The 27525-nt window shown below is 42.7% G+C and overlaps 1 protein-coding gene and 1 long non-coding RNA gene across 5 annotated transcripts in view; one reads left to right on the top strand and one right to left on the bottom strand.

The window, feature by feature from the left end:
- RBMS1 (RNA binding motif single stranded interacting protein 1) overlaps window positions 1-27525 on the top strand; it is a 200795-nt gene that overhangs the window by 43331 nt on the left and 129939 nt on the right. Inside the window, exon 1 of one of the 4 annotated variants that reach the window (XM_074967427.1) lies at window positions 25868-26264. The exons of the other annotated variants lie outside the window; for them this stretch is intronic. Within the exon in view, the coding sequence (XP_074823528.1) occupies window positions 26202-26264 (63 nt within the window). The 5' untranslated portion in view covers window positions 25868-26201. Of the gene's footprint in view, window positions 1-25867; window positions 26265-27525 lie in introns of those variants that run through there. 4 annotated transcript variants of the gene reach the window in all.
- Window positions 1082-25785, bottom strand: LOC141995909 (uncharacterized). Its single transcript, XR_012641434.1, has 5 exons — window positions 25622-25785; window positions 23162-23268; window positions 7185-7266; window positions 1983-2076; window positions 1082-1304 (listed from the first exon to the last, which is right to left on the bottom strand). It is a non-coding gene; the product is annotated as an uncharacterized LOC141995909 (long non-coding RNA).

The raw sequence follows: 27525 nt of genomic DNA, 5'->3' as shown, positions 1-27525 counted from the left end.
CAGCTTTATGGGCAAAACAGATATTTTAGTTGGCCTTCTTGTGAAATATAGATTATATACTCATCTGATGGGAGATAAATCCTTCTGGGAACAGAGTGTGTTCCTATTTCAACATGACTTCCCTCTATTTTGTCCAAATTGATATAGCTAATATTAAAATTATAGCCAGCCCCAACCATCTTCTATTTTTTTTAACTTGACCTCCAACAAAGTACTGAGCATTTTTTCCATTGCTTGCCCAAATCATTAAGTTGCCCCTGAGGACCTTTGTTTACTGTGTCTTCTCATTCTTTTTTCCTTGACATGCTCCCCTCCCTCCAGCAGTGAGATACTAATTAAAGAGAGGACACTGTGACCCTGGGTTGTTTAGAAGTCACAGAGAGGGGTGGCGGCACAATGACAAAACCATGCCTGCAGGAAGCAATCATGCCTGAGTCCTAGCACAATACTTACTTCCATTACCTTCAAAACCCTTTCAGTTTGGAGATCCAGCCAAGAAGGGACTTTACCCCCACCCTTATTAAAGTATCTTAATTATGCACAAAAATGAAATATCTTGTCTGCATTAGTCCATTTGTGTAACAAGCTTGTTATCCAGTATTTTATAACAATAAGTGTAATTCGTTTACTCTTTTAGAGCTTTTCAAATGAAAACACTTTTAATACCCAGATGTTGTTGAATTTCATTTATATTGCCCTTTAATTTCAGAAAAGAAGCCAGTGGTCACAGTGCACATCACATGGCAGAATCAGGGCTTATACATAGTACAAATGAGTTACATAAAGTAGGTGCAAATTTGATATTTCATGCTGTTCCCAACATTATCATCTCTCAGTATTACATCAAGGGGACGTTTTGTTTTTTTTTGTATTTTTAAACAAATAGCCTTCACAATCAATAAGGTCTTTAAGCATAAAAAGGAGAAAGCTACTGTCTAAAATTTATCCCCGTGAGTCACCAATCAATCCTGACCACAAACTGACTCCGTAGGTTTGGGTAGTCAGGAGTTTCGTTAAGCCCTCTGCGGAATTCCTGCATTAGGTGCTCAAATGCACTTGCTCTCTTCTGATTTTCCTTAACGTTTTCACAGTGCCTAAGAGCGCTGTCTTCTGGAGGTCACTGATTGTGATGTCTTGTATTCCTAAAGTGTCCTTGAGCTGCTTATTCATATCCTTAGGGATTGCTGCAAGTGCTCGACTAATCGCTGGGATTGTCTTTTTACTAGTTTTTCATTCCACTCCGTGGCAGAGTTCTTTGTACTTTGCTGTCTTCTCTTCTTGTTTCTTTTTTATATTTCTGTCTGCTGCTATGGCAATATCAATTAAAAATAATATTATTATTATTATTATGCCATTGATGTACATGGCTCTTTAAAATTGTGTGTGAAGAAAGAAGTGCAAATTCTGCTCCCAATTATACCCATGTACATTTGAACTAAGGGAATCACTTTGGATGTACACCAAGTGTAGATGAAACCTCAGTTTGTCCCTAAAACCCTACTTTGATAAGTTTACAATCTAAGGACTAGGTCCTACAAATTGATCTGTCTGGGCACAAGCCTGACCTTGTGCAGAGGCCAATTGGGAGAGCCCCGACACCAGGGGTGCAAGCACATAGATCCATTTGCAGGATCTATCCTTCATACCCAATATTGTGCAGCACGCAGAGACCAATTGATTTTAACGGATTTCCACATAAGTTTGCATGCACATATCAGATTGTAGGATCAAGGACTTGACACCGCTCCCATTGAAATCAGTGGAAAAAATCCCATTAACTGGCAGAAAGATTGAACATCAAAATTAGACACATAAAACTACATATTTATTAAAAACTAACATGAGAGTTTTTTTCCATTTTATCTTTTTTTTTTTTTTAATTTTAATTCAGTGCAGTTTAAAAAAAACACAAATGAGCTGGGAGAAGTAATTGAAAGAAATACTATCTTTGGGGCAAAATGAAGAAAAAAATCATGTCTCACCTTAGAGCTTGTATAAATCATCCTCTTCCTGGATATAAATCTGAAAATCTCAGTTTTCACTTTGTTTTAGAAATTCTTAAGGGTATATTGGTAGCTGAAAAAATAATCAGTAAGGTATAGTAAACCCATTTCTCCGAATATTTGTCTCTGATAGCACATGGGTTTTTTGTTTGTTTTTTTTGCAGCAAGATTTTCAAGCTTAGTAATCAAGTATTGTATAGTTAGCTAATAATTAAAGTTAAAGTGTAACCCAAACCGGGGTAGGCATGGAGATTACTTTAGGATCTGTTAGCTTGATCCGTTCTAGGTACCTACCATCCCTGTAAGCCTTTTAGTAAGAAATGTGCCTTTCCCTTTAAGTGCTAAAGAATGTAAAATGTGTTATAGTAAACTTGTCAAATGTAATATTTGTGTGGCTATTTTTCAAACCTTTTGACTATTCCAATCAGAAATGGCATCTTTCTGGCCAAATGTGATAATTCTTTGTAGGAACGGCAGGCAGCAGAAAGCAGAGTTCTGATATCATTCAGGCTATGAACTGGCCTCCTCACTCTTTTTTATGATGACGTGTAGTAACTCCTCCCTAAACTAAGGCCTATGCTGTTATTCACGATCCCTTAGAGCTAGTCTACACCGGAAGCACTACAGCGGCGCAGCTACACTGCTGTAGTGTGTTTGGTGGAGATGGTCTATGCCGACGGGAGAGCTCTCCTGTTGGCATAATAAAGCCACTGCCACGAGAGGTGGTGTCATAAATATAAAGGGAAGGGTAACCACCTTTCTGTATACAGAACTATAAAATCCCTCCTGGCTGGAGGCAAAACCCTTTCACCTGTAAAGGGTTAAGAAGCTAAGATAATCTTGCTGGCACCTGACCAAAATGATCAATGAGGAGACAAGACACTTTCAAAGCTGGAGGGCGGGGGGAAACAAAGGGTCTGTCTGTCTGTGTGATGCTTTTATCGGGAACAGATCAGGAATGCTCTTCATAACTCCTTAAGTTAGTAAGTAATCTAGCTAGAAATGCGTTAGATTTCCTTTTGTTTAATGGCTGGTAAAATAGGTGTGCTGAATGGAATGTATATTCCTGTTTTTGTGTCTTTTTGTAACTTAAGGTTTTGCCTAGAGGGATTCTCTGTGTTTTGAATCTGATTACCCTGTAAGGTATTTACCATCCTGATTTTACAGAGGTGATTCTTTTACTTTTTCTTTAATTAAAATTCTTCTTTTAAGAACCTGATTGCTTTTTCATTGTTCTTAAGATCCAAGGGTTTGGGTCTGTGTTCACCTATGCAAATTGGTGAGGATTTTTATCAAGCCTTCCCCAGGAAAGGGAGCGTGGGGCTTGGGGGGATATTTTTGGGGAAAGACGTCTCCAAGTGGGCTCTTTCCCTGTTCTTTAACACGCTTGGTGGTGGCAGCATCGGGTTCAAGGACAAGGCAAAGTTTGTACCTTGAGGAATTTTTTAACCTAAGCTGGTAAAATAAGCTTAGGGGGGTCTTTCATGCAGGTCCCCACATCTGTACCCTTGAGTTCAGAGTGGGGACGGAACACTGACAGGTGCTACCTATGTCGGCGGGAGAGCGTCTTCTGCTGACATAGCACTGTCCACACCAGTGCTTCTGTCAGTAAAATTTATGTCGCTCGGGGGTGGTTTATTCACACCCCTGACTGACAAAAGTTTGACTGACAAAAGTGCTAATGTAGACATAGACTGTGTCATCTTAGTGTCTGTAAAGCATTTAGTTGTGTGTTCCTCTCCAGCCCACTCTAAAGAAGCTGAAGAGCCAATCATCTTGGAGAAGGCTGGCTTTCTGTGCAACAAATCTTGCAAGTATGACTTGCCTATACAACCAAAGACCTGTAAAGAGGCTATTGTCTATGCAGCAGATAGGTTTTGACTCTTGCTATCTTCTGATTAAATCAGACCAAACGGTAACAGCAACTGTTATTTACATCACTTATGATTATTATATTGTCCATGTGCCTGTCTGTTACTGTTCAGATTCCTTTATGGTTTTGTAATGATTGTATTTCAAATTAAAGTTCAATGGTTTTAATTAAGGAAATGACTGAATAGGAAGTAAGTGTAACCATGAGTTTAGCCTTTAAAGGAAGATTTTTATGGAGAGAAATTTTGAACTTAAGTTTTCTCATTATACACGTGTGCTGAACACACACACACTCCTTTTATATGTATAAGACACTGATATTCAGACATTAGATTCAGATTGGTAAATCACAGCATTTTTACAGTCATGTTAACAGTTACACAACTTCATTAATCAGATTTCAAACATACAGTAGTACATGGTACTCTGTTTATTACTGCAATAATTGTTTTTAAACAAAGATGGCTTCATTTGCAAATCCAGTTGAGGGTATGTGTTCCACAGGACAGCTACAGTGGCTCAGCTGAGGTGCTGAAGCTGTGCCACTGTAGTGCTGTGGAGTAGATGCTTCCTGTATTGACGGAACGGATTTTTCCATAGATGCTGGTAATCCACCTCTCCAAGGAGCAGTAGTGAATTGACGGAAGAATTATTCCATTGCCCTAGCTATGTTTACAGTGTGGGGGTGTTAGGTTGACCTAACTAAGTCATGCAGGGTGCACAATTTTTCACAGCCCTGAATGATGTAGGTTGATCTCATTTTTAGATGTAGACCAGGTCTCAGATCTGAGGACAAAAGCCATGGGCATTTGCTAATGTATTTTTGAGATTTTCAAAAGGAGGCTGGATAGCCATCTGTCTTGGATGGTTTAGACACAACAAATCGTGCATCTTGGCAAGGGGTTAGATTAGATGACTTTAGTACTATGATTCTATGATTTATAGATGTGACATTCCAGTACTTAAAACTGTAAGTATGTGTTTACTTTCTGTTTTGACTGTGGTCAGAGCTGAGAGTTCAGTTAAAAGAGGGTATACATTCACCACATGATTCTACCAGCTCTTCCAAATTACATTTTGATTAGTTTGATCAGCTACCAAATAAGCTTAATAGTACAGTAAATAGCATATTAAATCCTGTACTTCACTTGAAACCTGGAGTTTCTCGGCATGAAGACGTTATTTTTTTGCTTATTCGGTGCTTTTATTTTATGGTTCACAACTCTTGAAAGAAAATTTTAAAAGTAACAATTTAGTAGTCCACCACAAAATAACATCTGGAGCAATGTATCATAAAATAATTCCCATCATTAAGTGAGCTGCTAATTTCATGTAATCAGCACTGAGAATCAGGTAGTAGCTGGTAGTTAATGAGTTGTTGATTATTTAACAGTTTTATATTTTAACAAACCAATTGTTGTGAAATTGATTCAGTACTTGAATTTTGACAGATTGATGTAATGGAAAATCACTAATTAACCAATTTTCATCAGTTAAACCAACAGAATAATTGTACTGTGGAAGATAGAATACAGTATATTGATAGTAAGGTGATATAATTGTCTTAAATTGAAATGTTTGAGTAATACATGTTTCCATTAACCTTTTGGTAAATTGACAAATGGTGCAATTTGTTTTATTAAAGTCTTCAAAAGTAGTCTAAATTATTGATGTATATATTCTGAGGAATAGAGGCATCGTTCCTGGGGAAATGAACACACTCTTCACTGTCTGCTACATTGGTATAATGTCAAAATATTTCATTTGAAAATTGTTTCAAAAATGAGTTTTTTCTTTTGAGTGAATCTGCTCAAAGGGATTTCTGATAGGGCCTTAGCTTTCAGACAAAACTTTACCTTTTTTTGTTTAAAAAAACATATTTTTCCATAGAGATCTAGCTGTGTTTGCATTTTAAGTAGTTATCCCTATCTCAGGTAATAGCTTCTCCAGTTTCCTGTTTTCTTTACATGAATTAAGAGCATTTGACCAAATTCATCTGTGGTCTAATATGTGTTTGAAGATAATTAGTAATCATGAATTACACCAGAAATTAATTTTGCCTCCTTTTTTTTTATTCACTCTGGTCCAAATCCTGCAAAACCATGCACATAGAAATTGTGCTCACATGAGAAATCTTAGGGTGTATCTTCACTTGGAAAAAAGGTGGGTTCTTACCTGGAGTTAGCTAGCACAAGGTAACATGAGGTAACACAAGTCAATTTGTAGTGTTCACATATACTAGCAGGTTGAATTAAAGACTATGGGGGAACCTAGGGTTTACCTTGACCTAATAACACATGTGAAAACTACAGATTGACTTGTCACTAGGATTTTACCTCGTATTAGCTAACTTGAGTTAAGAATACACTTTTTTCCTCATGTAGACAAAGGCTGTAGTATCTTCAAGACCACTCATATGAACATATGCTTTAATTGTGTGCATGCTTAATTGCTTTGTGTGGTATATTGAGGACTGTGTTGGAATTGCAAGTGATCACTTCAAGAGTGTGTGTGCGCATGTGGTGGTGGTAAGGGGTTTTCCTGGTCCTGCTTGCAGACTAAGGGACTCTGTAGTGAAGTGCCTGGGAGCAGCAGTCAGTCTGTAAACAGCTAGCTTATAGTAAAATAGGGTGAATTGTGTCTCACTGTTTTTACGGAGCAGCTTGTTTTGTCTCTCTCTGTTTTATGGCTCTTGTGTATTAGCAGTTTGATTTCTAAGAAATAAAGTCATGTTACTTTGCAGCCTTCCAGCAAGAGTAGTTAGGTTTTTATCTAATTTCTCTGTGTGTATGCAGCGACCATAATGTCTTGCAGGATTAGGACCTCTCAGGAACTGGTCTTTCTGTGGAATGGAATAACAGCCTTGGTGAAAGTACAGTGGGTAGGAGGAATAATATACAAAGATCCCAGCCTTTTTTAGGTTTTTAACTTCCTTTTCATATTGTCTGGTTTATTGGGGCCCACAGTCCTGTTAAGATTCATCACAAAGTTCTGAAGCTGTGGGCTCTATTCATAAACCAATCTGAAATTTCTTGGATATGAAATGTATTTTTCACTTTGTAGAAAAATGTGATTTATATAACCTCTCAGCTGACATGATCTGACATGATTTTTATGAATTCCTTTGCAAGTCAAAAATGCCTCCAGTGCAAGTTATAGTAATGAGACTGCCTGCTTTAAAATAGCTGATTATAATGCAAATATAAGAAGCATGTATGTTTGCTTTTCAAAGTTGGTAACCTCTCATAGTTTATAAAGTACGTCTCAGTATTACAGCACACAAGTTACCTGTGGGTGTACAAAACTCACCTGTTTTTCACAGCTTACATCACCAGACATAATTGGATGTTGTTTTGGACTAGACTGTGACACACTAGATTACATTAATGACCTGAAAGACATAACATAGTCCAAAGCAGTGTGTGATTATGTAAACAGATTTTACAAACTCCCAAGCCATATCTTTTCAGTGATATTTACAATGTGGAGGGGTAAAATACTTATCTTTAATAGGATGGAAGGTGGTATTTATTGACTTTCACCTCTTGTTGGCACATCACCAGAAAAGGTATCACATAAACATAATCAACCAAGTTTTAACCCTGGTATTACTCCATAGGCTTTATTGGAGTTGCGTCCAGTTACACCAGAGATGAACTTGATAAAGAAACATAGAAACTAATGTGTGCAAATGCAGATGTCTGGGTAGTTGCACAATTAAACACCATGGAGAAAATAGGCCAACTCTACCTGTCAGATACATTCCCTAGTTCTTCCCAGTAACAAACCCTAGAGTGACCCTGTTGCCAGCTGCTGAAATCCTTATTGTTCTAGAGCAGCGGTTCTGAAATGTCATTGTACCACCACTCCTTTCTGACAACAAAAATTACTACACAACCTCGGGGTGGGGGGAATGAATCCTGAGCCCACCCGGGCCCCACTGTCCTGGGGGAGGGGGGGCAAAGCCCAAGAATTTCAGCCCGGGCAGGGGGCCTGTAACCTGAGTCCGCTACCTAGCACTGAAGCCGAAGCTCATGCCCCGCCACTCGGGGTGAAGCCCTCAGGCTTTGGCTTCAGCCCCAGGCGGTAGGGCTCAGGCTTTGGCCCCAGGTGGCAGGGCTTGGGTTTCAGCTTTGGGCCTTCAGCCCCGGGCCCCAGCAAGTCATGACCCACTTTGGTGTCCTGATCCACAGTTTGAGAACTGCTATTCTAGAGTTCCATAAACTCTGAACAGTGTTTGCACTGAACTCCATGGACCGACATTTGGTAGTAAGCACTATGCTCAGAAATAACTGTAAGTCAGTGGATTGCTGGCAGTGGGACAGTGTGAAGGTCCTGTCACTGGCCCTGATGCAAGTCTCCTTTTGAGATCTTGGAGTTGGGAGACCCCTTGCTGTGTGGAGTCCCAGAGAGGAGCTGTAACTGGCTAAGATAAAGAAGAGTTACTAAAGCAGTGGAGTATGTCAAAGAACGTTCAGGTAATGGGCAAAAGTTCAGGCTTGTTCTTCCTTTTCCCAGACTAGCTCACCCAAACCTATCGTAGTACAACTTCACAATGGGGATGAGGTCAGATCATTGTAGCAACCTTAACTAGAAACTTCCTGACTTTTCTGGGGCCCAGTTATATGTGCATTTGTAAAACTTAACTGTCTGCCATATCCTAGGATGAAAAATAAGAGCCCTGTATGAAATCCTGGCTCCTCTGGAGACAAGGGCAAGATTCCCATTGGCTGCTGCAGTGCCAGGATTTCACCCCATGTTCTACTTTAAATTTTTGCCCATTCTACTGATTTCAGTAGGGATTTCATGCACAGACCATTAAGTGATTTCAGTGGCAATTGATCAATAGAACTTTCAGAATCTGTTTAATAAAATAAATATAAAGCTTTATTGTGAATGTAAGTCAATTACTTCACCAAACTTTTTTCTGAAATACTTTCCCACAGTGATTTGCACTGTTGCCAGCTTGAGACACTTAATACAGAACAGCTAGTAAACAGCTTCATGAAAACTAGGGCTCCCTAAATTGGTCCCTGAAATAAAGTGCTCCTCGTCATCTGTGATGAATTTAATGATTATTGAAGATAAATATTCACCTCGGAATTTAGAGTGACAGGAATTGAAATGATGGCTCTAATGAGGAGCACTGTAAATAATTTTGCACATAAATGGAAATTTGTTTTCTTATGTCTACTGCACAACATCACCTCAGAATAATAAGTGGAAAAATGCAATCTTTGAAAGTAGTCATTGGTGTTGGAACTATTGGTTGGACTGATATTTAGTTCTTGTCATGGGAGTTGAGGGAGTGAATGGGTATGGGGGGATGGTAAAGAAATTCACTGCTAGTTATAGCTCTGAATGGTGGTAGCCAAAAATTGGTTTTAGTTGACAGCTGTTCAGCAGATTATGAAATAAGTTTGATGGCCTTCCTCCTTTTCACACAGCAGCTGACACTCACGGATACCTTCTTGGCAGCTTGGAGGCCAAACAAATACAACAGTACTTGGTTCCAGGGAACATTTTCTGAAATCACAGTTTTAGAAATTAGCAAGAGTCCGTGTTGGGACAAAGGCATAGTTGGGAAAGTGTCTTGATTTTTGTTTTTGATCTAAGATATCGATGTGAATACTATCATTGGTGGAGGAGGAAATTCTTCTCTCCAGTCTACCATGTGGCTCTTTTGCAAGTTCAGAACAGGGGATAGTTATCCAGAGTGGGCGTTACAGAGGAAACTTTTGCCCTTTATTTTCTTCAAGGTTTCTGCAAGCATGCAGCTTGGGGCTGGTGGCCTAGTGTTGCCATTAATGGCAATAATGTCCCATGTTCCTGTTTGTCACATGCTTGTTATTCTTTTGTATGCTATGCCATATTTTAAGTTACTCCTTTTTCTGCTTCTATTTCCTTTTTTTATAATGACCTATTTTGGCAATCAATAATGATAGGATGTACGTGGCTATGCCAATCTTCTTCATTGTTTTATTAGAGAACTTGTTTCAGTTAAGAATAGTATTTAACTTTCATTCAAGCGTTTACAAACATCTTCACAACATCTCTGTGAATCAGTTAAGCACTCTCCCAATTTTATAGATATGAAAACTGAGCCACAGAGAGATTTAGGGCCACATTTTCAGAAGTTCTGAGCACTGAAATATCCCACTGATGTCAGTCCACAGTCCCAGATACGAAAACAGTGACACAGAAGGGAATAAAATGCATAAGTTTTACTAACTCTCAGTTCCGTACTCTAACCACTAAATAACATTCCCTTTCTTTAGTATTGCTGACTATTTATTTTATCTTCAAACACATTCTGATTGTAAGTTTCTCTACATTTCTTTCTGTCTCTTCCTTATTTCTGAAGTTTCTAAGAAATAAATAGAACCCAGCCAGTTTGTAGTAGGAGAAAAATATTGGTTCACATGGTCCATCCTCTGCTGGAGCACCAGCATATGTAACCAAGCTTTGCTTTATGGAACACCTTTATTTTGATGCTTTACAAAGTATGCTTGGGAATTTCCAGATTTTTCTCTCTCTTTTATGACCATCCTTAGTTTCAACATACTCTCTCCCTCCCCCCCCCCCACAATGTACAAAACAGTGAAGCAAATAATTATATCAGAGCAGCTGGGTATTTTAAATGTTACTTAAAGTGTATGCAACTCTTGATGAAGTAATGAACTTGCACTGTTTTCATTGCTTTACTGATTAATATTACCTATATACTTTGTTATCTCACTCCATCTTTATTACTTTGTTTTACAATAAATCTGGCAACTGTTTATAGAATCTGGATTCTTTTATACGTTCCAACAAGTGTCTGGCATCATTATCATACCAGTGGCAGAGTTCAGCTCTTTTGAGTCACTTTGGTTATTTTCACAAACCATGATTGGTTTTTGTCCTGTGTTGTCATTACCTAATTTGTCAAATATAAGCAACTTCCTTAGATTACTGTTATATTATAATGCATTACAGTAATATCTTTCAGTCTTAAACTTCCCAGAATGTACAGCACATGATAAGCAAAGGGGCATTTGTTTTGACAGTGGAAATGCTCTTATGAAGTAATGTCTTGACCATAGCTTTCAAGAAATAAATAATACATACCATACCAGCACTTTGTAATATTATGGAATTAACAATAGATTGGATCATTCACTATATTCACATTATTTGCACTAATAATCAGTGAAGAAAATCAGAAAAATTACTGATTTATGATGTGATTTGCTTTTATAATATGTCCTTCATACAACACTTAACAAAACACAGAAGTCAGTCATATATTAAAATGGAAAGGTAGATTTTTAAGGGTAAATTTCAAAAGAAGAACCAACTCAGTGGCCAGAGCATTTCACATACACTAAATTTGGCAGCATTAATAAAAGAGTGAATATTACTCAGAGAGAGTTACAGGGAAAAGACAGAATAGAGCTTTGGAACAGATGGGGAAAAAGGGGAGTGGGAATCAGAGATTTAGGCTAGAGGAAGAACTTGTTTTGAAAAAGGAGATGAAATGGTAGGGTGGGATTTAAACTGGATTTCTGGATAGGTGAAGGTGACAACGAATGGGTGTGATATTAGTCGTAATACAGCATTTTTTAAAATTGAATTCCAAAATTTAAATCTGGATATCTTGCTGCAGCTGTTTGAGTCAGCCCTGGTGAAAATGGTTTCCCTGAAGAATCTGATCTGTCTTTACCTTTTGCTCTTGAATGTAGGAAGGAGGTTGCATTCTTACTTTTGACTATTTGACTTCTGTATATATTCTTGTGACTATTTTTGTAATGTTAGGAATATGTTCTTAAACAACTGTTTCTCATTCTCTTAGTTTTCTCTGTTTTTGTATCTTTCTTCTGCCCCTTAGTAACTTTTAAGGTTTTTGCAGAAATCATTGTTTTTTCAGTACGTCCTTCCTTTTCCCAAGAAAAATGTCATATTGTAGTTTATGAATAGAAGATGCTTTGCATGTTCATGACTTTAATTTCTTCCATGTTCTGCTGACCTCTCCCTCACTTTCTCATTTAGCAAAATATGATTGATTTATTTTTTACTTTTGGTAATCCAGACACTTAACTTATGATACATAAAGCTTAAACAAAATCAATTAATTCTGAGATTATTTAACAGTCTCTAAAGCAGCTTTCCTTGTAATTTAGTTTGCTTTATTCCATGGGCCATATCTTAAGAGTAGGAGCAAGGAAAGCATTTAACAGTTTAGTGCTAAAGTTAAAGTCTGATTTTGTGTGATGCTGTGAGCTCTCTTGACAGCATTTCCCCTCCCAGGAAATGCTCAGCACCCCTAACATGCAGTTTGTTTTCATATCCCATCTAACATATTTTAAAGTGTTTCTTATGCATTGTTCTGCTTCTCAGCATCCTGCATGACCTGTTTTGTGTCACACACTGGAAGATCTTTACCCAGTGCTGTAAATTGACTCTGAGCATTCCTTTGTGTCAGTATGGCACACCCACTTTTAGATTTAGATGTCACTGTTCATGATACGTAGAATAAAGTCAATTAAATTACATGGAGAAACCTCTTTGGAACAGCGCTGACTGCAGAAGTGATTACAGATTTTATCCTTTTGCTCAGTGGGTTGGGCTTTGTAAGTTGACACATACTGTGACAAAGGACCATGATGGTAGTGTAAAACAGGGTAAAATACTATTTTTAGGGTCACCGGTGCCCATGCCGCTAATACCTGTGACTTTCCCCAGTCACGTGACTTGATGTAGCAAATATAAGATTAGTGTCCCGTTGGTACATGTACTTTGTTGGGACCCTTGACACCAAAATTCTTCTCTGCAGTGGTTTAGCAGTGTGGCTGAATGGGTTCAGTAGAGTCCAAAGAACTCACAAGTGGGAGAAGGTGGTACATCCCTCCACAGGTTTACTATGCAGCATGTTATAAAATCCCCAAACCCTTATTCCCTGGCTTGAGGACACAGTTCAGGGAGTAGGGGGTCCCCAAAACGAATTCCCTGACTGACTAACAGGTGGTGCACTCACAAACTCCATGAATGATCCTCAGGTCCAGAGATGACTCTGGACTCCTCAGTCATTGCAGAGGGGCTGATCTCTGCTGGCAGAGATCCTCTTCAGGCAGGAATCAGGCTGCTTCGGTCCCAGGATTTCCCCTCACCACAAAGGGGTGCAGGGCTCAAAGTGCAGATTACACAACTGTACTAAAATCCAAACTGTAGTTTCCTAGCCCAGCATCCAGGCACACTCACAGCAGGCAGCAGTCCTGAACTAGCAGACAGAGCAGAGCTGACCATGTGGTGACTGGTCTCACCTAGGGAACTGGAGGGCTAACTCAGCCTGGCTGGGGAAGTTTCCCAGCAAAACTCTACAAACTGGGAATCATCGGCAGAGAAGGAAGAGCCCAGCTGAGGGAACTTGCTTTCAGGTCCCTAGGGGCCAGTTCTCAGCGGGAACTCTGCATGCAGGCCTGGGGGGAGGGATAGCTCAGTGGTTTGAGCATTGGCCTGCTAAACCCCGGGTTTTGAGTTCAATCCTTGAGGGGGCCATTTAGGGATCTGGGCCAAAAATTGGGGATTGGTCCTACTTTGAGTAGGGGGTTGGACTAGATGACCTCCTGAGGTCCCTTCTGACCCTGATATTCTATGATCTATTGGTTGCTGGGCAGACTCTGAGTTTGCCTTGGCTCCCCCTCCCTACCAGGGACAGTGTGCCTCTCACTGAGCTACTCCGCAGACAGAGCCCCAGGAATCAAGGTAATCTCCTTGTGGGTTACACTCTCCCTGGGCAAAAGTTCTTGCCGTCCTCGGCAAGGGTCATTTAACCACAACACAAACATGCAAGGTCCTTTTCATCAGGTAATAATAGACATGGCTTAGTGGACAATAAATGTTATTTGCCAACAAGTAAGTATTGCCGTGTCCACATACTATATATGGTATATTAATTTAAAACATTAAATTGTTATTCTGTTTACATTAATAACATTCTTACTATACTGAAATGAATGACTTAACCTTGGAGTCTCCCTTGTTAAGTATCAGGCACAAACAATAATAGGCCACCTGCATCCATCTATATACTAAGTGCAAAGGGACAGAGGCGGAGGTCCCTGGAATGTCATACGTGAGTTTCTGTACAGGTTTTCGCTCTCGTTCTGAACGTCAAAGTACAGGAGCTTCTTTATTCTGAGGGCTCTCAGCAGTAATAGCTGCAGGACAATCAAAGATTTCTCTTTCTGCAGGTTGCATGGTTTTTCCCACATCCTCTGCAAGTGGACCCATACTAGCTGGTAAACCACTTGCCTCCTCAGGTGGTTCCAGCAGGCAGGGGTTATCATGCTCTATTGTTGACTGATGGGGTACAAATGGTGCAGCTTCAGGGTTAAGTATTTGAGCTAGAGGAGGCCCAGATTCTCTCTCTCTAACAGTTTCTACCTCACGTAACAGCTCATGAAGCATAGGAGATATGGAAGAAAACTCAGTCTTCACTCTTAGGTTATTTGCAACAAGTCAGAGACAATTTATTCATGCAATTGCAGGGAAGACAGCAATTAGAGTGTCTGTCCTTAGGCAAATCTTCAAAGTACAAACAATATAAAGCAATATTTATACCCTTTCGTTACATATAGCTGTGTCCTGTTTATACATTTTTCTTCCCATTATCTCAGTCAACATTGCATTCCATTCTTATCTTAAAGCAAGGTCCCTTGTAGTTTTCCCATCCACCTCGCACAAACCCTGCTTCTGCAAATCTCGCGTTATTAGGGTTAAGGTTGGCCTGTTTCTTGCTCTGTCTCTTAACCAAACTAAAATAACTGCACACAAATCCTCTTTTCCCTTTCACGCTTCTACAGAGGCGTTAGATAATAGGGGAAGAATTTCTCCTCACAGCTACTCTGTGAATGAGGATCATTTTCTCCAGGGGAGGCTAAAGACTCACTGTCTGCCTTGCCAGCAGATTCAAGTTGTGCAGTAAGGCTTCTTTCTGCAGGAACCTGCTTCCTTAGTCTTGAACGAGTAATGGGTGGCTGGGGGGAACCACATTCACTATTGTTCTCTTCACCTATTAACTGCCCTGCTGGCAAGAGGTGGTTTCGGTGAATAGTCTTAAACATTTTTTTCCATTTTCCATCCTAAGGCGGTATACAGGCAAGTCTGGTAGCTTATCAACCACTATGTAGGAGTTTGTATTCCACCGGTCAGCTAATTTGTGCTTTCCAGTGAGACCTAGATTTTGGATTAAGACTCTGTCTCCTACCTGCAGATCCTGTTCACGGACCTGACTGTCACATCTCTGCTTGTTGGCAAGGTTGCTTTTTCTGGCTGCTTGAGAGGCCAGTTTGTAAGCTTTCTGCAAGTCACGTCTAAGACTCTGAATGTACTGGAGATACCTTTTTCTTGCTAGCTTCATCAGAGGATATCCCGAAACATAAGTCAATTGGTAGCCTTGCTTCTCTACCAAACATTAAATAATAACGCGAAAAGCCAGTGGACTCATTTTTAGTGCAGTTATAAGCATGCACAAGATAACTGACATGGCTCACTCCATCTGGTCTTTTGGGATGGATGCAGAGTTCCCAGCATGTTTTGCAAAGTCTGGTTGAATCTCTCCGATTGTGGATCTCCCTGAGGATGGTAAGGAGTGGTTCTGGACTTCCTTATTCCCAGGGTTTTTGTCAGTTCGTAAATTACCGGTAGTCTGCTTTCAAAATCTCTTCCCCTGGTCGGAATGGATTCAGGCAGGGAAACCATAATGTATAAAGAATTTATCCCATAAAATTTTGGCCACTGTACTGACTTTTTGGTCTTTTGTGGGATATGCTTGGGAATACCTTGTAAAATGGTCAGTAACTACCAATATACTGGAGTGTTTTTTTCTATCAGGCTCCAACAACAAAAGTCAATGCACATGAATTGCATGGGTGCATCTGTAGTGATGTTCACCATAGATGCTGCCTTTTGTGGCAGGGTCTTCCGCTTAACACACCAAGAGCACCGTTTGCAGTGGTTTTCCACAGATGCTGTCATTTTGGGTCAATAAAACCGGTCTTTGACCAATTCCAAAGTCTTGTCTACCCCCCAAATAACCATGGTCATCGTGCAAAGACTTCAACACCATCTCCTGGTATTCCCGGGGTAAGACCAGTTGTTTTCGCACATGGCCCCTTATAGTCTGGATGGTCCAGAATAATCACTAAACGATCCCACTCTTTTAAGAAAAGAATTGTGCCGGGGGCAAAGTTAGCCTTTGAGATGGGTTTTTCACCCTTTTCCACAGCTTCCAGCACAGGCCCAATGTCTGAATCTTTCCACTGAGCTCTTCTCAATTCAGTCGGAGTTATCTGGGGCAATTCAAAAGTCTTTAGCCCAACAAGGTTTGCATAAATTGTGGGTATAGCCTTGTCAGATAACCCCAGGGTTTCGGTATATCTTTCCTCATCTATATAATGGGACTGCAGTTTTCCCATTATGGTCTTGCAGGTGGCACAAATAGCAGGAGAAGGTATTTCCATCCACTCAGACTCTTCCTCGAGTGGGTTATGAGGGTGAAGGGACAATGGATCTGCATTGGTTTGACCCGATCGGTACTGCAGCTTAAAGTCATAAGCAACCAAAGCAGCCATCCATCGCTGACCAGTAGCATCTAGTTTAGCTGTGGTCTGCACATAAGTAAGTGGGTTATCTGTTTTTCTACAAAGGTCGCTCCGTATAGATGATCATGAAGTTTGTCCACAACAGCCCATTTGAGAGCTAAAAACTGAAGTTTGTGCACGGGTTAGTGTCTTTCAGATGCAATCAGCCCTTGACTGACAAAGGCCACGGGTTTCCACTGATTCTCATAATTTTGATAGAGAACTGCTCCTAATCCATCAAGACTGGCATCTACATGCAGTTCATAGGGCTTGGTAGGGTCTGCAAAGGTTAACACAGGTGCAGTGGTGACATTCTCAATAAGGGCATGGAAAGTGTTGTTGCATTCCTCAGTGCAACGGTCCCCAAAGGGTTCATTCACCTTGAAATACCTCTCAGGAGGACTCACAAGCTTATGTTGGGGTGTTTTCTTCCACGTTGGGGGATATCCCCTTGTAAAATTGGTGAGTGGTCTCACAATGGAGAAGTAATTTTTTACAAATCGGTGGTAATAACCACAGAAGCCTAGGAAAAATTGTAAAGCTTTCAGGTCTTTGGGTATAGGCCAGGTGGTTAATGCCTCAATCTTCTCTGAGTCAGTCGCCACACCTTCTGCTGACACAATATGGCTACATATTTTACTCGGGTCTGACAAAATTGATATTTGACAAGTGACAGTTTCAACCCACTAGCTTCCAGGCGGTCTAACACTTTCATTAGTCGAGCTTCATGCTCTTCCAGAGTTTTCCCCAAAACAATGAAGTCATCCAAATACACCAGCACTTCTAAGAAATTCATATCCGGCACTGTCTTCTCCATCAAACACTGGAATGTAGCAGGAGCTCCCAAGATACCTTGGGGCATCCTCTCAAACTGGTAGAATCCCAAAGGGCAAATGAAAGCTGTTTTCTCTTGTCTTCAGAGCTGATCGGGATCTGGTAGTAGCCGCTTCATAAATCTCAGACAGAGAACCATCTGCTTCCTGCTAGGCAAGCTAAGGCATCATCTACCCTGGGTACAGTGTATTGATCTGGGATGGTCCTTTTATTCAGTGTGCGATAGTCCACACACATGCACACAGTCCCATTTTTCTTCCGCACCACCACAATGGGGGATGCATAGGGGCTACGGGATTCAGAAATTATTCCTGCTTCCAGTAGTTCTTGGATATGCTTTCTCACGTCCTCAATGTCTGCAGGTGCCAGTCTTCGGGACCTCTCCCTAAAAGGCCTGTCATCTGCCAAACGAATGGTGTGTTCCACGTTAATGGCATACTCCACATCCCATTCCTCGGCGGAAAACACATCAGGTCTCTCACTTAGCTGTTTTTTCAAACAGTCATTCCAACTGGGAGACATAGGAGAATCACCAGAATTACAAAGATCAGGATCCAATGCCTTACAGGGCTTTCTGCCTGCAGTTGCAGGGCTCACAACACTCTCTACCCTATACAATCATGCCAACACCGTTCCTTTCCTGATGGCTATGGGATGGTTGTTTTCATTTCTTACTCTTACCATAATGCCAGCTTCCTCCATCTGTAGTAAGGACAGTAAACCTCTCTGAATCATCAGACCACTAGGGAAGTTATCTCCAGCAGAGGACACCATCATCACTGTATGAGGAAGGCTGCGACTGTGCTTCTCAAGTCAATCTCACCATGTGGGGGTATGGACAAAACAGCTTTGGATACTCTTACAACTTTCCCTAGTGACTCATCAACAGAGCTATCATGGTCATAATGGGTTGTGGATGAGCCCAGGGTCGGCTCTTGCCATGGAGGGCGAAACCATGCCTGGGGTCTTCTGGCCCAAACGACCACAAAGAGTGGCCAAAGACTGGAACATGTTGCTGTTAATTCCAATCAATATGGGAATGCCATCAGAATTTTGCGTCTCAGGACAAATCAAAGCCAGAGTGTCACAATCCTGGAAACATCCAGCCATTTCTGCAGAAAAACTTAGTCACTAGTACATATCCATCGTACAGGTAACTAGCATTGCTAAGGTCCCATATTGCCAATCCCTCTAGAGCAGGGGTCAGCAACCTTTCAGAAGTGGTGTGCCGAGTCTTCATTTATTCACTCTAATTTAAGGTTTTGCGTGCCAGTAATACATTTTAACATTTTTAGAAGGTCTCTTTGTATAAGTCTATAATATATAACCAAATTATTGTTTTATGTAAAGTAAATAAGGTTTTTAAAATGCTTAAGAAGCTTCATTTAAAATTAAATTAAAATGCAGAGCCCCCCCCGAACCGGTGGCCAGGACCCGGGCAGTGTGAGTGCCACTGAAAATCAGCTCGCGTGCTGCAGGTTGCCTACGCCTGCTCTAGAGGCTAGATCTTCACTTGAAGCAGGAATTGCTGATGGAATTCTCTAGTAATGATGGTGACCTGAGATCCACTGTCCAGCAAGGCCCTACAAGGAATCCCTTCTGCCATCACATTAACTACTGCTGTTGGGCCTATCAATCCCTCTGGGAATGGGCTCCAGGAAGGCTGTTCATAACACAACTTAGTGGAGCTCTGACTGTAATGGCTCCCAGTATGTTCCATTACTGGGATCCTTGGGAGTTTCCCTATAGCTCCCTTTTTCGTTGTGCTACCTTCTCTTCGTTCCTCGGGTTGTCACACTGGGTGGCAATGTACCTTTCCTCACCACATTGGTAGCAGAATCTCTTGTTCCTTGGGAGGGTCGCCAAGGTTTTATTTACAGGTTCTCTGTTGTGGTCCCCTCTCCCTGGGCAGAAGGAAGGGTACTTTCTTTTTGTCAAAGTTGGTGGAAGAATTTCGCTAGGTGACCCCTGAGGCATCTTACTTGTCATAAATTCAGTGAGCTGTGCTTTCAAAGTTTTAAGCTGTTGATGGAGGTCCTCAGTGGTGGACAGACAAGGGTCATCCTTCAGTTTGTTAGGAGCAACGGTTCTACTTACTGAGATCTTATTCCTCTCTCTAATAGTTCTCTTTTCGTCCTCCTCCCGGACTTCTCACAGCAATTGATGGAATTCTGGAGGACTGTCCAATCGGTCTACCAGTTGCAGCTTCATAATTAGAAAGTCATCATAAATGGCACCTCATATGATCTGTTCTAGTTGTACTCTGTGTTCCTTGCTCCTCTCGGTGCCTTTACGGCGGATGCACAGTTGAAGGGATGGTTCCAATCTGTGAAGATAGAAAGATAGTTTTTCACCTGGATGTTGGTAACAGGACCGAAATTGAAAGTAGCGGTCTTCCCCTGTCTCTAGGCTCCCAAAGGCATCCTCCATCGCTGAGAGATAGTCATCAACAGTGGCAACAGGCTTGCTGCCTTTTAATGCACATTCCCTGCAGGTCCTCGCAGGCTTTCTGCCACACGTTTCCTCTTTTCAGCCTCGCTACATTGCCATTCCTGCATCATCTGATTAGGTGATGCCTCCAAGTGTCATAGTCATCTTCCCCTACAGGCACTGGTTTAATGCCTGAAAAGAACTTCAGCTTTCTGTAAGGGCCCGATTCATATGCTGTCTTTATGGACTCTCCTATTGCTTGTCTCATAGCAAAAATTATTTGGTCTGTAGACCTGGGAGGAGGCACAGGACTACTTCCCAAAAGAGTCCTTAATTCAGTCATGGTCTTCCCTTCCTGCTTAAGAAAGTCCCCCAATTTGGACTGAAAATTGATGGTTTCAGATGGTGGGGAAGATGGGGAGGGAAAACGTGATTGTGCTTGTATGGTTACCTTCCGTCCTTCCTTCTCTCCATCTGGTAGAATTACATGGGGGATCACTACAGTAGACAATATAATCTTGCCCTCTACAAGAAGGGATAAAGTAGCTTCCCCTTTTGCTTGCATATGATTCTGAACCACACAGGTTCCCCATTCTCTAACATTAGCAATCTCATCTTCAATTTGTCTAACTTCCCATTCAGTGGGTACATTAGTGAGCAGGAAGTGGCATTCAGGGTTAGCTTCCTCCAGCTCACACCAAGTTACAAGCCTCTTCTGGCGATCCATACTGGGAATTTACGTAATTTCCCATGAAGACATCAGGGGTGTATATAAGGTCTGAATTTAAAAGACGGGATCCCAGTGGTGCCTCCAATGTAGTGCCCCCTCTCCACCCGGTTACTTTCTTTAATGCCAGTCTGCTTACAGGTTTTGATGGACAGGTCTGGGTTTTTCTGGATCCCGCCACCCACTCAGCAGGTTGTATCTTCTTTATTTTTTCCAATGAATTATTTGGTGGTGCCTCCACCCCCCTCGCTCCTTCCTGGCAGGGTCTCCAGGGCAGCTTGGGTGGAAAATTCTAACCACAGAGTAATCCCCACTTACTTGCCAGATAGTTGAAGACTTCCAAGAAATAACACAAACACATACAATATATTCAACACAATAATTATATTAAACAGGAGACAAATATAACAGGGAAAAACACTATTTTTAGGTTCACCGGTGCCCACACTGCCAATACCTGTGACTTTCCCTAGTCACATGACTTGACGTAGCAAATGTAAGATTAGTGTGCCGTTGGTACACGTACTTTGTTGGGGCCCTTGATGACCTATGACACCAAAATTCTTCTCTGCAGTGGTTTAGCACTGTGGCTGATTGGGTTCAGTAGAGCCCAAGGGACTCACAAGTGGGAGAAGGTGGTAAGTTCCTCCACACTTGAAACAGGCAGCAGGTTATAAAATCCCCAAACCCTTACTCCCTGGCTTGAGGACACAGTTCAGGGAGTAGGAGGTCCCCAAAATGAATTCTCTGACTTACTGAGTGAAAGATGGTGCACTCACAAACTCCATGAATGATCCTCAGGTCCAGAAATGACTCTGGACTCCTCAGTCACTGCAGAGGGGCTGATCTCTGCTGGCAGAGATCCTCTTCAGGCAGGAATCAGGCTGCTCTGGTCCCAGGATTTCCCCTCACCACAAAGAGGTGCAGGGCTCAAGGTGCAGATTACACAACTGTACTAAAATCCAAACTGTAGTCTCCTAGCCCAGCATCCAGGCACACTCACAGCAGGCAGCAGTCCTGAACTAGCAGACAGAGCAGAGCTGACCATGTGGTGACTGGTCTCACCTAGGGAACTGGAGGGCTAACTCAGCCTGGCTGGGGAAGTTTCCCAGCAAAACTCTACAAACTGGGAATCATCAGCAGAGAAGGAAGAGCCCAGCTGAGGGAACTTGCTTTTAGGACCCTAGGGGCCAGTTCTCAGCGGGAACCCTGCATGCAGGCCTGGGACTCACCAGCTTCCCACACAACCAGTCCTGCCCTTGCCCTGGCTGGCTCCAGAATGACTAAAAAATGTCTTCCTCTTTCCTGAACTCCCTGGGTGAGGCATCTCACTCCCTATTGGTTGCCAGGCAGACTCTGAGTATGCCTTGGCTCCCTTTCCCTACCAGGGACAGTGTTCCTCTCCCATTCTGCCAGCAGACAGAGCCCCAGGAATCTAGGTAATCTCCTTGGGGGTTACAGTAGAAAGACCCAACTGTAAGGGGAGAGTACAAAGTGCTCATAGCCTTCCCTGCACCAGGGGTGTGTTTAGGCAGCCCCCCAAATGGGTGGCACTGGCTCACGAGGGGACATGTCCAGGGCAGCTGGCAGAATGCATGAATTCAGCACATCCAGACTAGGCTCTAGAAGCCCCTAGCGGAAACTAAAGTTACCCTACTAAAACAGAACCTTCTAGGGAGGGAGGTGGTAGAAACAGTAACTGTCCCACCACAGCAGTGAATGACCCTTGATGGAGGGTTTCCACAGAGTTTATTTAGCTTTGTGTAAAGTAAGAAACCATGGATTTGATTTGAATCATGAAGCTGTGATTTATGTATGTGGAACTGTTTACAGAATAAGGGTTTGGTTTCACCAGTCTGCTGTTTGCTGAGATTGATGGTAATTACTTGGAAGCTTCCAAATTTTCCAGATATTCTCTAGCTCCTTTGAAGGCTTCCTGTTGCTGTCTAAATCTTCAGATACCCTTTAGTGGTATGTTCAACTCAGATCTGGCCTTAATTTATCTACAAATACGCATCTTTTAACTGTCTCTGAACAATAAACATGCAATGCATGAAGATTTTAACCACAAAATATAACTAGCTCTGCTCTGCAAGCCACCTTCTTTTTTGACTGAGCAACTCCTGCTAGTTAAAGAAACTGTCAAAATAGTAATCCAGGTACCTTTAGAATCTCCATGCTTACCAGTTCCCCTCAAGAACAAACTGAAGTGCATATTTATAACTTTAACCAGGAAGGTACCTGCATACTAGTACATAGGTTCACATCTGTTATAACACAATTAATATGGATTTCCTTGACAAATGTGATTTAAATTTCCACTTCTGTATACATTTCAAAGAGTCTGTTTCAATATTTTTACTCTTAGCGGGGTAAGACTGAGGGTCTTATTAGCAAACATGTAATGATCCTTTTATCCTAGAAAAGATGTAGGGAAAGTGCTTAGTAAAATCCTAAACCTATATAACACCTTCCCTCCCAGAAGGTACTGTTGAGCCTTATTAGTTTTCTCTCTCTCTCACGCACACTCACTCCCACACACAGAAATCACTTCACCCACCATCACATCACTAAAATGCCACTACCAGCTCTGGGGTAGAACATAGCTATTGTTTAACAGCACACAAGGCAAGACTGTTTCATAATTTAGGGCAAGAATTGAGGAAGATTACCTTATCCATTTGGATATGCAGGGAGGATTTTGGTAGGCTGAATGCTACTTTGGCCAGGACATCAAGGCTAACACACTTTCTCCTCTGAAAATGCCATTGCAAATCTCCTTTAAACAAAAGCATAAATAAAACAAATATCTCTTGAGGGTGATGTTTTCTATCAAATTTTCACTGAATGGTTTAATGTTACATGTTTTATACCACAAACGTTAGAAAAACAGAGTATGTATTGTCCATGAAAAAACATGTGCCACATGGTGAATCCACGAAAGGGAAATCCACATCCTCTCTAAAGAATAGCAACCTGGGGATGAAAGTGCAGAGTTCCTGCTTTTAGAGTTCCCTTTTGAAATGTTCTTAAATCTTTTAATTCCTGTAATGGTGTCTAAGTACCACAGTGATTGGTGCCTTAAAAATACCTGTGATGGAATAGGGAATGTCTACATCCCGCCAGTTTTTAATTGTATTGGGAAACAAGGGAAAACTGAAGTTCCTCAGAATCCTTTGTCATTTGGGGGGGAAGATATCAGTTCCGGTGTCTCCTACCCCCAAAGTCATTTTGTAAGAGTAGAGGAATCGTGAAGATCTTTCTCACTTTTGTTGACTATTAAAAGACTGTGCTGCCAGCACTGTGCAGTTCTTCTATTGCCTTGGAAATACTAATTCAAAGCATGCAGAATTAAGATTGCGTGTGCACATACCACACGTTGGGCATGGTTTTTGACTAGCTCTGAACAGTTATTCAAAGGTCAGGTTTAACATGGAACGTAACTGTGGATGAGTTCAGTTTTTAGGTGCTGTGTGGGTTTTTTTTGTGTTTTGGTGGTGTTTACTGGTACACAGATAACAATTCTGCCAAGCAGCACTGCTTTCTCACTATTGGCTATACTAGAATAGGCTGTTGTCTAGGGCAGCAAAATGCAATGGCACGAAAATGTTTAGTGACTGCTTATTGCAAAAAGTAACTGAAGGTTGAGAGGGGTGAACATTTTCCAAGTTGCTACCAGCACCAAACACTCTAGAGCAGGCATAGCTGTTCTGGGATGCAGCTCAACATTTCACTGGTGAACCAAGTGGCAAATCTATGTTTCTTCCCAGCAATCTATGTTCCCAATCCTTTTTTGGAGCGAGTGCTTACTATCAAAGAGAATAAAAAATACCAAAGGAAACCTTGGAACTAGGTGTCCTCAGTGGAAGGTCCTCTTACAGAGTCACCTGTATGAAATTACAGAGTTGAACAAAGTCTAATTTTATTTTATAGATGAGACTGCCAGTCATAACCAATGATGGGTACACAACAAAAAGGGTTCAGAGTTCTACGTAACACATCTAAAATTTGGAAGGCATTTGCAGCCCTTTCCCTCAACAAACCTGAGGAATCTAATTTTCCGGTAACTGCAAAACGTCCCAAGGCCGTAAATTTTGGCAGAAAAATGGGATTTCCCTCAAACTTCAAAAAAGCTTATTCGGAGGAATTGGTGAGATTTAGGATGGAGGAATTCCCTAAAACTGTGCTAGCCATCTCAGACTATAAGGCTAGACTTTGGACTTTATGACTTTTGTTCCTTGTTCAGGTTTCAGAGTAACAGCCGTGTTAGTCTGTATTCGCAAAAAGAAAAGGAGTACTTGTGGCACCTTAGAGACTAACCAATTTATTTGAGCATAAGCTTTCGTGAGCTACAGCTCAGTGAGCTGTAGCTCACGAAAGCTTATGCTCAAATAAATTGGTTAGTCTCTAAGGTGCCACAAGTACTCCTGTTCCTTGTTCAGGCCATGAGGGACAATTCAGTTGATTTCACACAGGCAAAATCAATTTGTGTAAGGCAGTCATGTATTTTGAATTAAATCCTATCGCTACTGAAATCATTGGCAAAATTCCTATTGACTACAGGGTTTGGTCCTTTTGAAAAGTAAATTTACAATCTCTCTCTGACCTTGTGTATGTGTGAGAAGGGGATCAGATATTTGAAGAGATGTACACAAGTTGCAAAGTTCTGAACTAGATTTCTGACTATGGTGGCTTCTCCCCCCAAAGTCCGGGGCGTTTAGATCTAGGGTTTTGAGCTGGTGGAAAATTCCAGAGCCAGATGCTGGTTTTCAAACCCCCGGCCACGTGAGAAGTCACCCCCTTCTGATCCACTGAACGAGTTTCGATCCATTCTGGATTTGCACCTGGTTTCCACCTTGGTCTAGAGGTCGAGCATGCTGAACCTCGGGGTGGCCGGTTCTGGCCCTATCTCCCCCTGCGCTTGTGCGGCTGAACTGTGCGTCCGGGCCAGGGCTGCCCAGCTCTATCGAAGGCGCAGCTCTACCCAGCCAGGGAAAGGAGGGCTGTGGGGGGAGGTGCTTTGCTGCTGGCCCTGCAGAGTAAAGAACTAGACTAGACACCTGCTGGCTGCATACTCGGGCCCTTCCCCAGGTGAAGCGGAGGCGACACCTCCCTCGCCCTGCTGCGCTCACCTGGCCGCGGAGCGCCTGGCCCAGGGGCGAAGTGCTGCCGCCGCTGGTGCGCAGGGAGCTGCTGGCGGCACCGTGGAATGTGCGGTATGCGGGGGCCAGAAGCAACCATTCGGCGGGGCAGGGGCGGCCGCCGCCTGCTCCTCCGGGGCCCCGCGCAGTGGGCGGCTGCTGAGCGCCCCTGCGCAGAGCAGAGCGGCCAGGGCAGGAGGCGGCAGCGTGCGGGGCAGGCCGGGCGCAGGAGCCGGGCGCAGAGCCTGCTGTGGGCCGTCTCCTGCGGCGCCGCGCTCTCTCTGGGCGGTGGTTGAGGCCGCTGGTAGGTGGGATTGGCTCTGCCGCTGCTGGGGAAGCGCCCGCCGCCGCCGCCAGATCAATGAGCTCCCTTCGGCCGCTGCTGCTCGTGCGGGAGGCGCTGCGCGGCTGATCCCCGGAGCGGAAGGGGGAGAGAGGCGTCGTCGTGCGTGGACCTCCGGCTCGGAGGCAGCCGCCGGGGAGGGAGGGAGGCACCGCAGCCGCCCCTGCGCGCAAGTTGGCACAAAAGTTGCTGCCCATCCCGAGGGGAAGCTGGGGCTTAGGCGGGGCGATGATTTTCCCCAATAGCAGCAGTAACCCGGCGGGCGGCAGCAGGGCTTCCTATAGGAAACAGGTAAGAGAGCAGCGCTCCCCCCCCCACCCAGGGGAAGGGGAGGAGTGGGTACGTCGCGGGGGGGCGCATGTAACTTCCACTCCCTTTGCGCTCCGCTGCGCGCGTCCCGCTGGCTTGCACAGAGAGTCCCCCTGCTCCGAGGCTGCGTGGTGACCTTGTTGAGTCCCCGAAGGAAAGGCGATCTGGTGCCGGTCAGGCGACTTCGGCCGGATGGCCCTAGCGGCGGAGGGGGGTGTTGTGTGGCGCCCAGGGAGCCCTGGATGTGCTGAGCCCTGCGCCACAGTTCTTTTTTTGGTTTGTTTGTTTTGTTTTTTTTTAAAAGGAGTGAAGTTGCAACATGCATTGAAAATCGAAACTTCAGGCTGAATGTTTTCCTTTCTGATAAAATGACAAGAAGGGCGAACGTGCTTTCAAAACAAACAGAAAAGCCCCATACGCTCCAAAAACCCCTCTGCTGTCGCGGCTGAGCGTCACCCGCCGCCTCCCCCGGCCTCCCCCTGGCAGTGCGAGGGAAACCCTGTGACATTTTATGAGCAGACAGATAGTTTCGATAAGCTTGGACCATTCATATCTATGGAACTGTTTTGAAACGGACATTTTAGCATCTTAAGTTTTGAAAGCAGCTGGAATGGTTAGACCCACTTCCCCTGCTGCGGTGGGGGTGAGAGAAACTAGGAAAACTGTTTCCTGTTTCTGATTTTTAGTGTTGGCATCGTCACACTATTATTTACTACAAAACAGACCCGTTTTCATTTAACCTTTGACCAGACAAACAAAAATCACGTGCTTCAGGTTTGTCAGGAAAAGTGAGGACCCTCCTGTTTGTATAGAAAAGGTTACATGGATTAGAAGTCAGTGACAAGATGCCTGGTTGACCGAAAAAACAATCAACTCACCACCACCCCCCACTCTCATTTATTTTCTTGGGGGCTGGGGAGGGAGGAAACACAAATCCCCTTTTGTGTCTGCCCCCCTCAGCAATAGAAACAAATTATCATAATAATGGTGAAGGAGGTATTGTCACTCTGTATGGAGTTGGGATGCATTAAAGATAGAAATATCAGATCACATCACATTGTAATGGAGAGTCACTTTACTACAGGGCTTCATGGAATTATTGATTTTAAGGGATTTTTTAAAAAAATTCCAATTCATGTATGTTTCTCTGATAGGTAAGCATGTGAATTATTAGGATTATGCTAACCAGTGCAACAGTGTACATTAGGTTTATCTTTACTTGGAGTTTAAGTGAGCTTTCATA

This window comes from Natator depressus, chromosome 11, assembly GCF_965152275.1.
Source record: "Natator depressus isolate rNatDep1 chromosome 11, rNatDep2.hap1, whole genome shotgun sequence".
In the NCBI taxonomy this organism is placed as follows: Eukaryota; Metazoa; Chordata; order Testudines; family Cheloniidae; genus Natator; species Natator depressus.
Note: the sequence above shows the minus strand (reverse complement) of the source record. Positions and strands in the feature narration are given on the sequence as shown.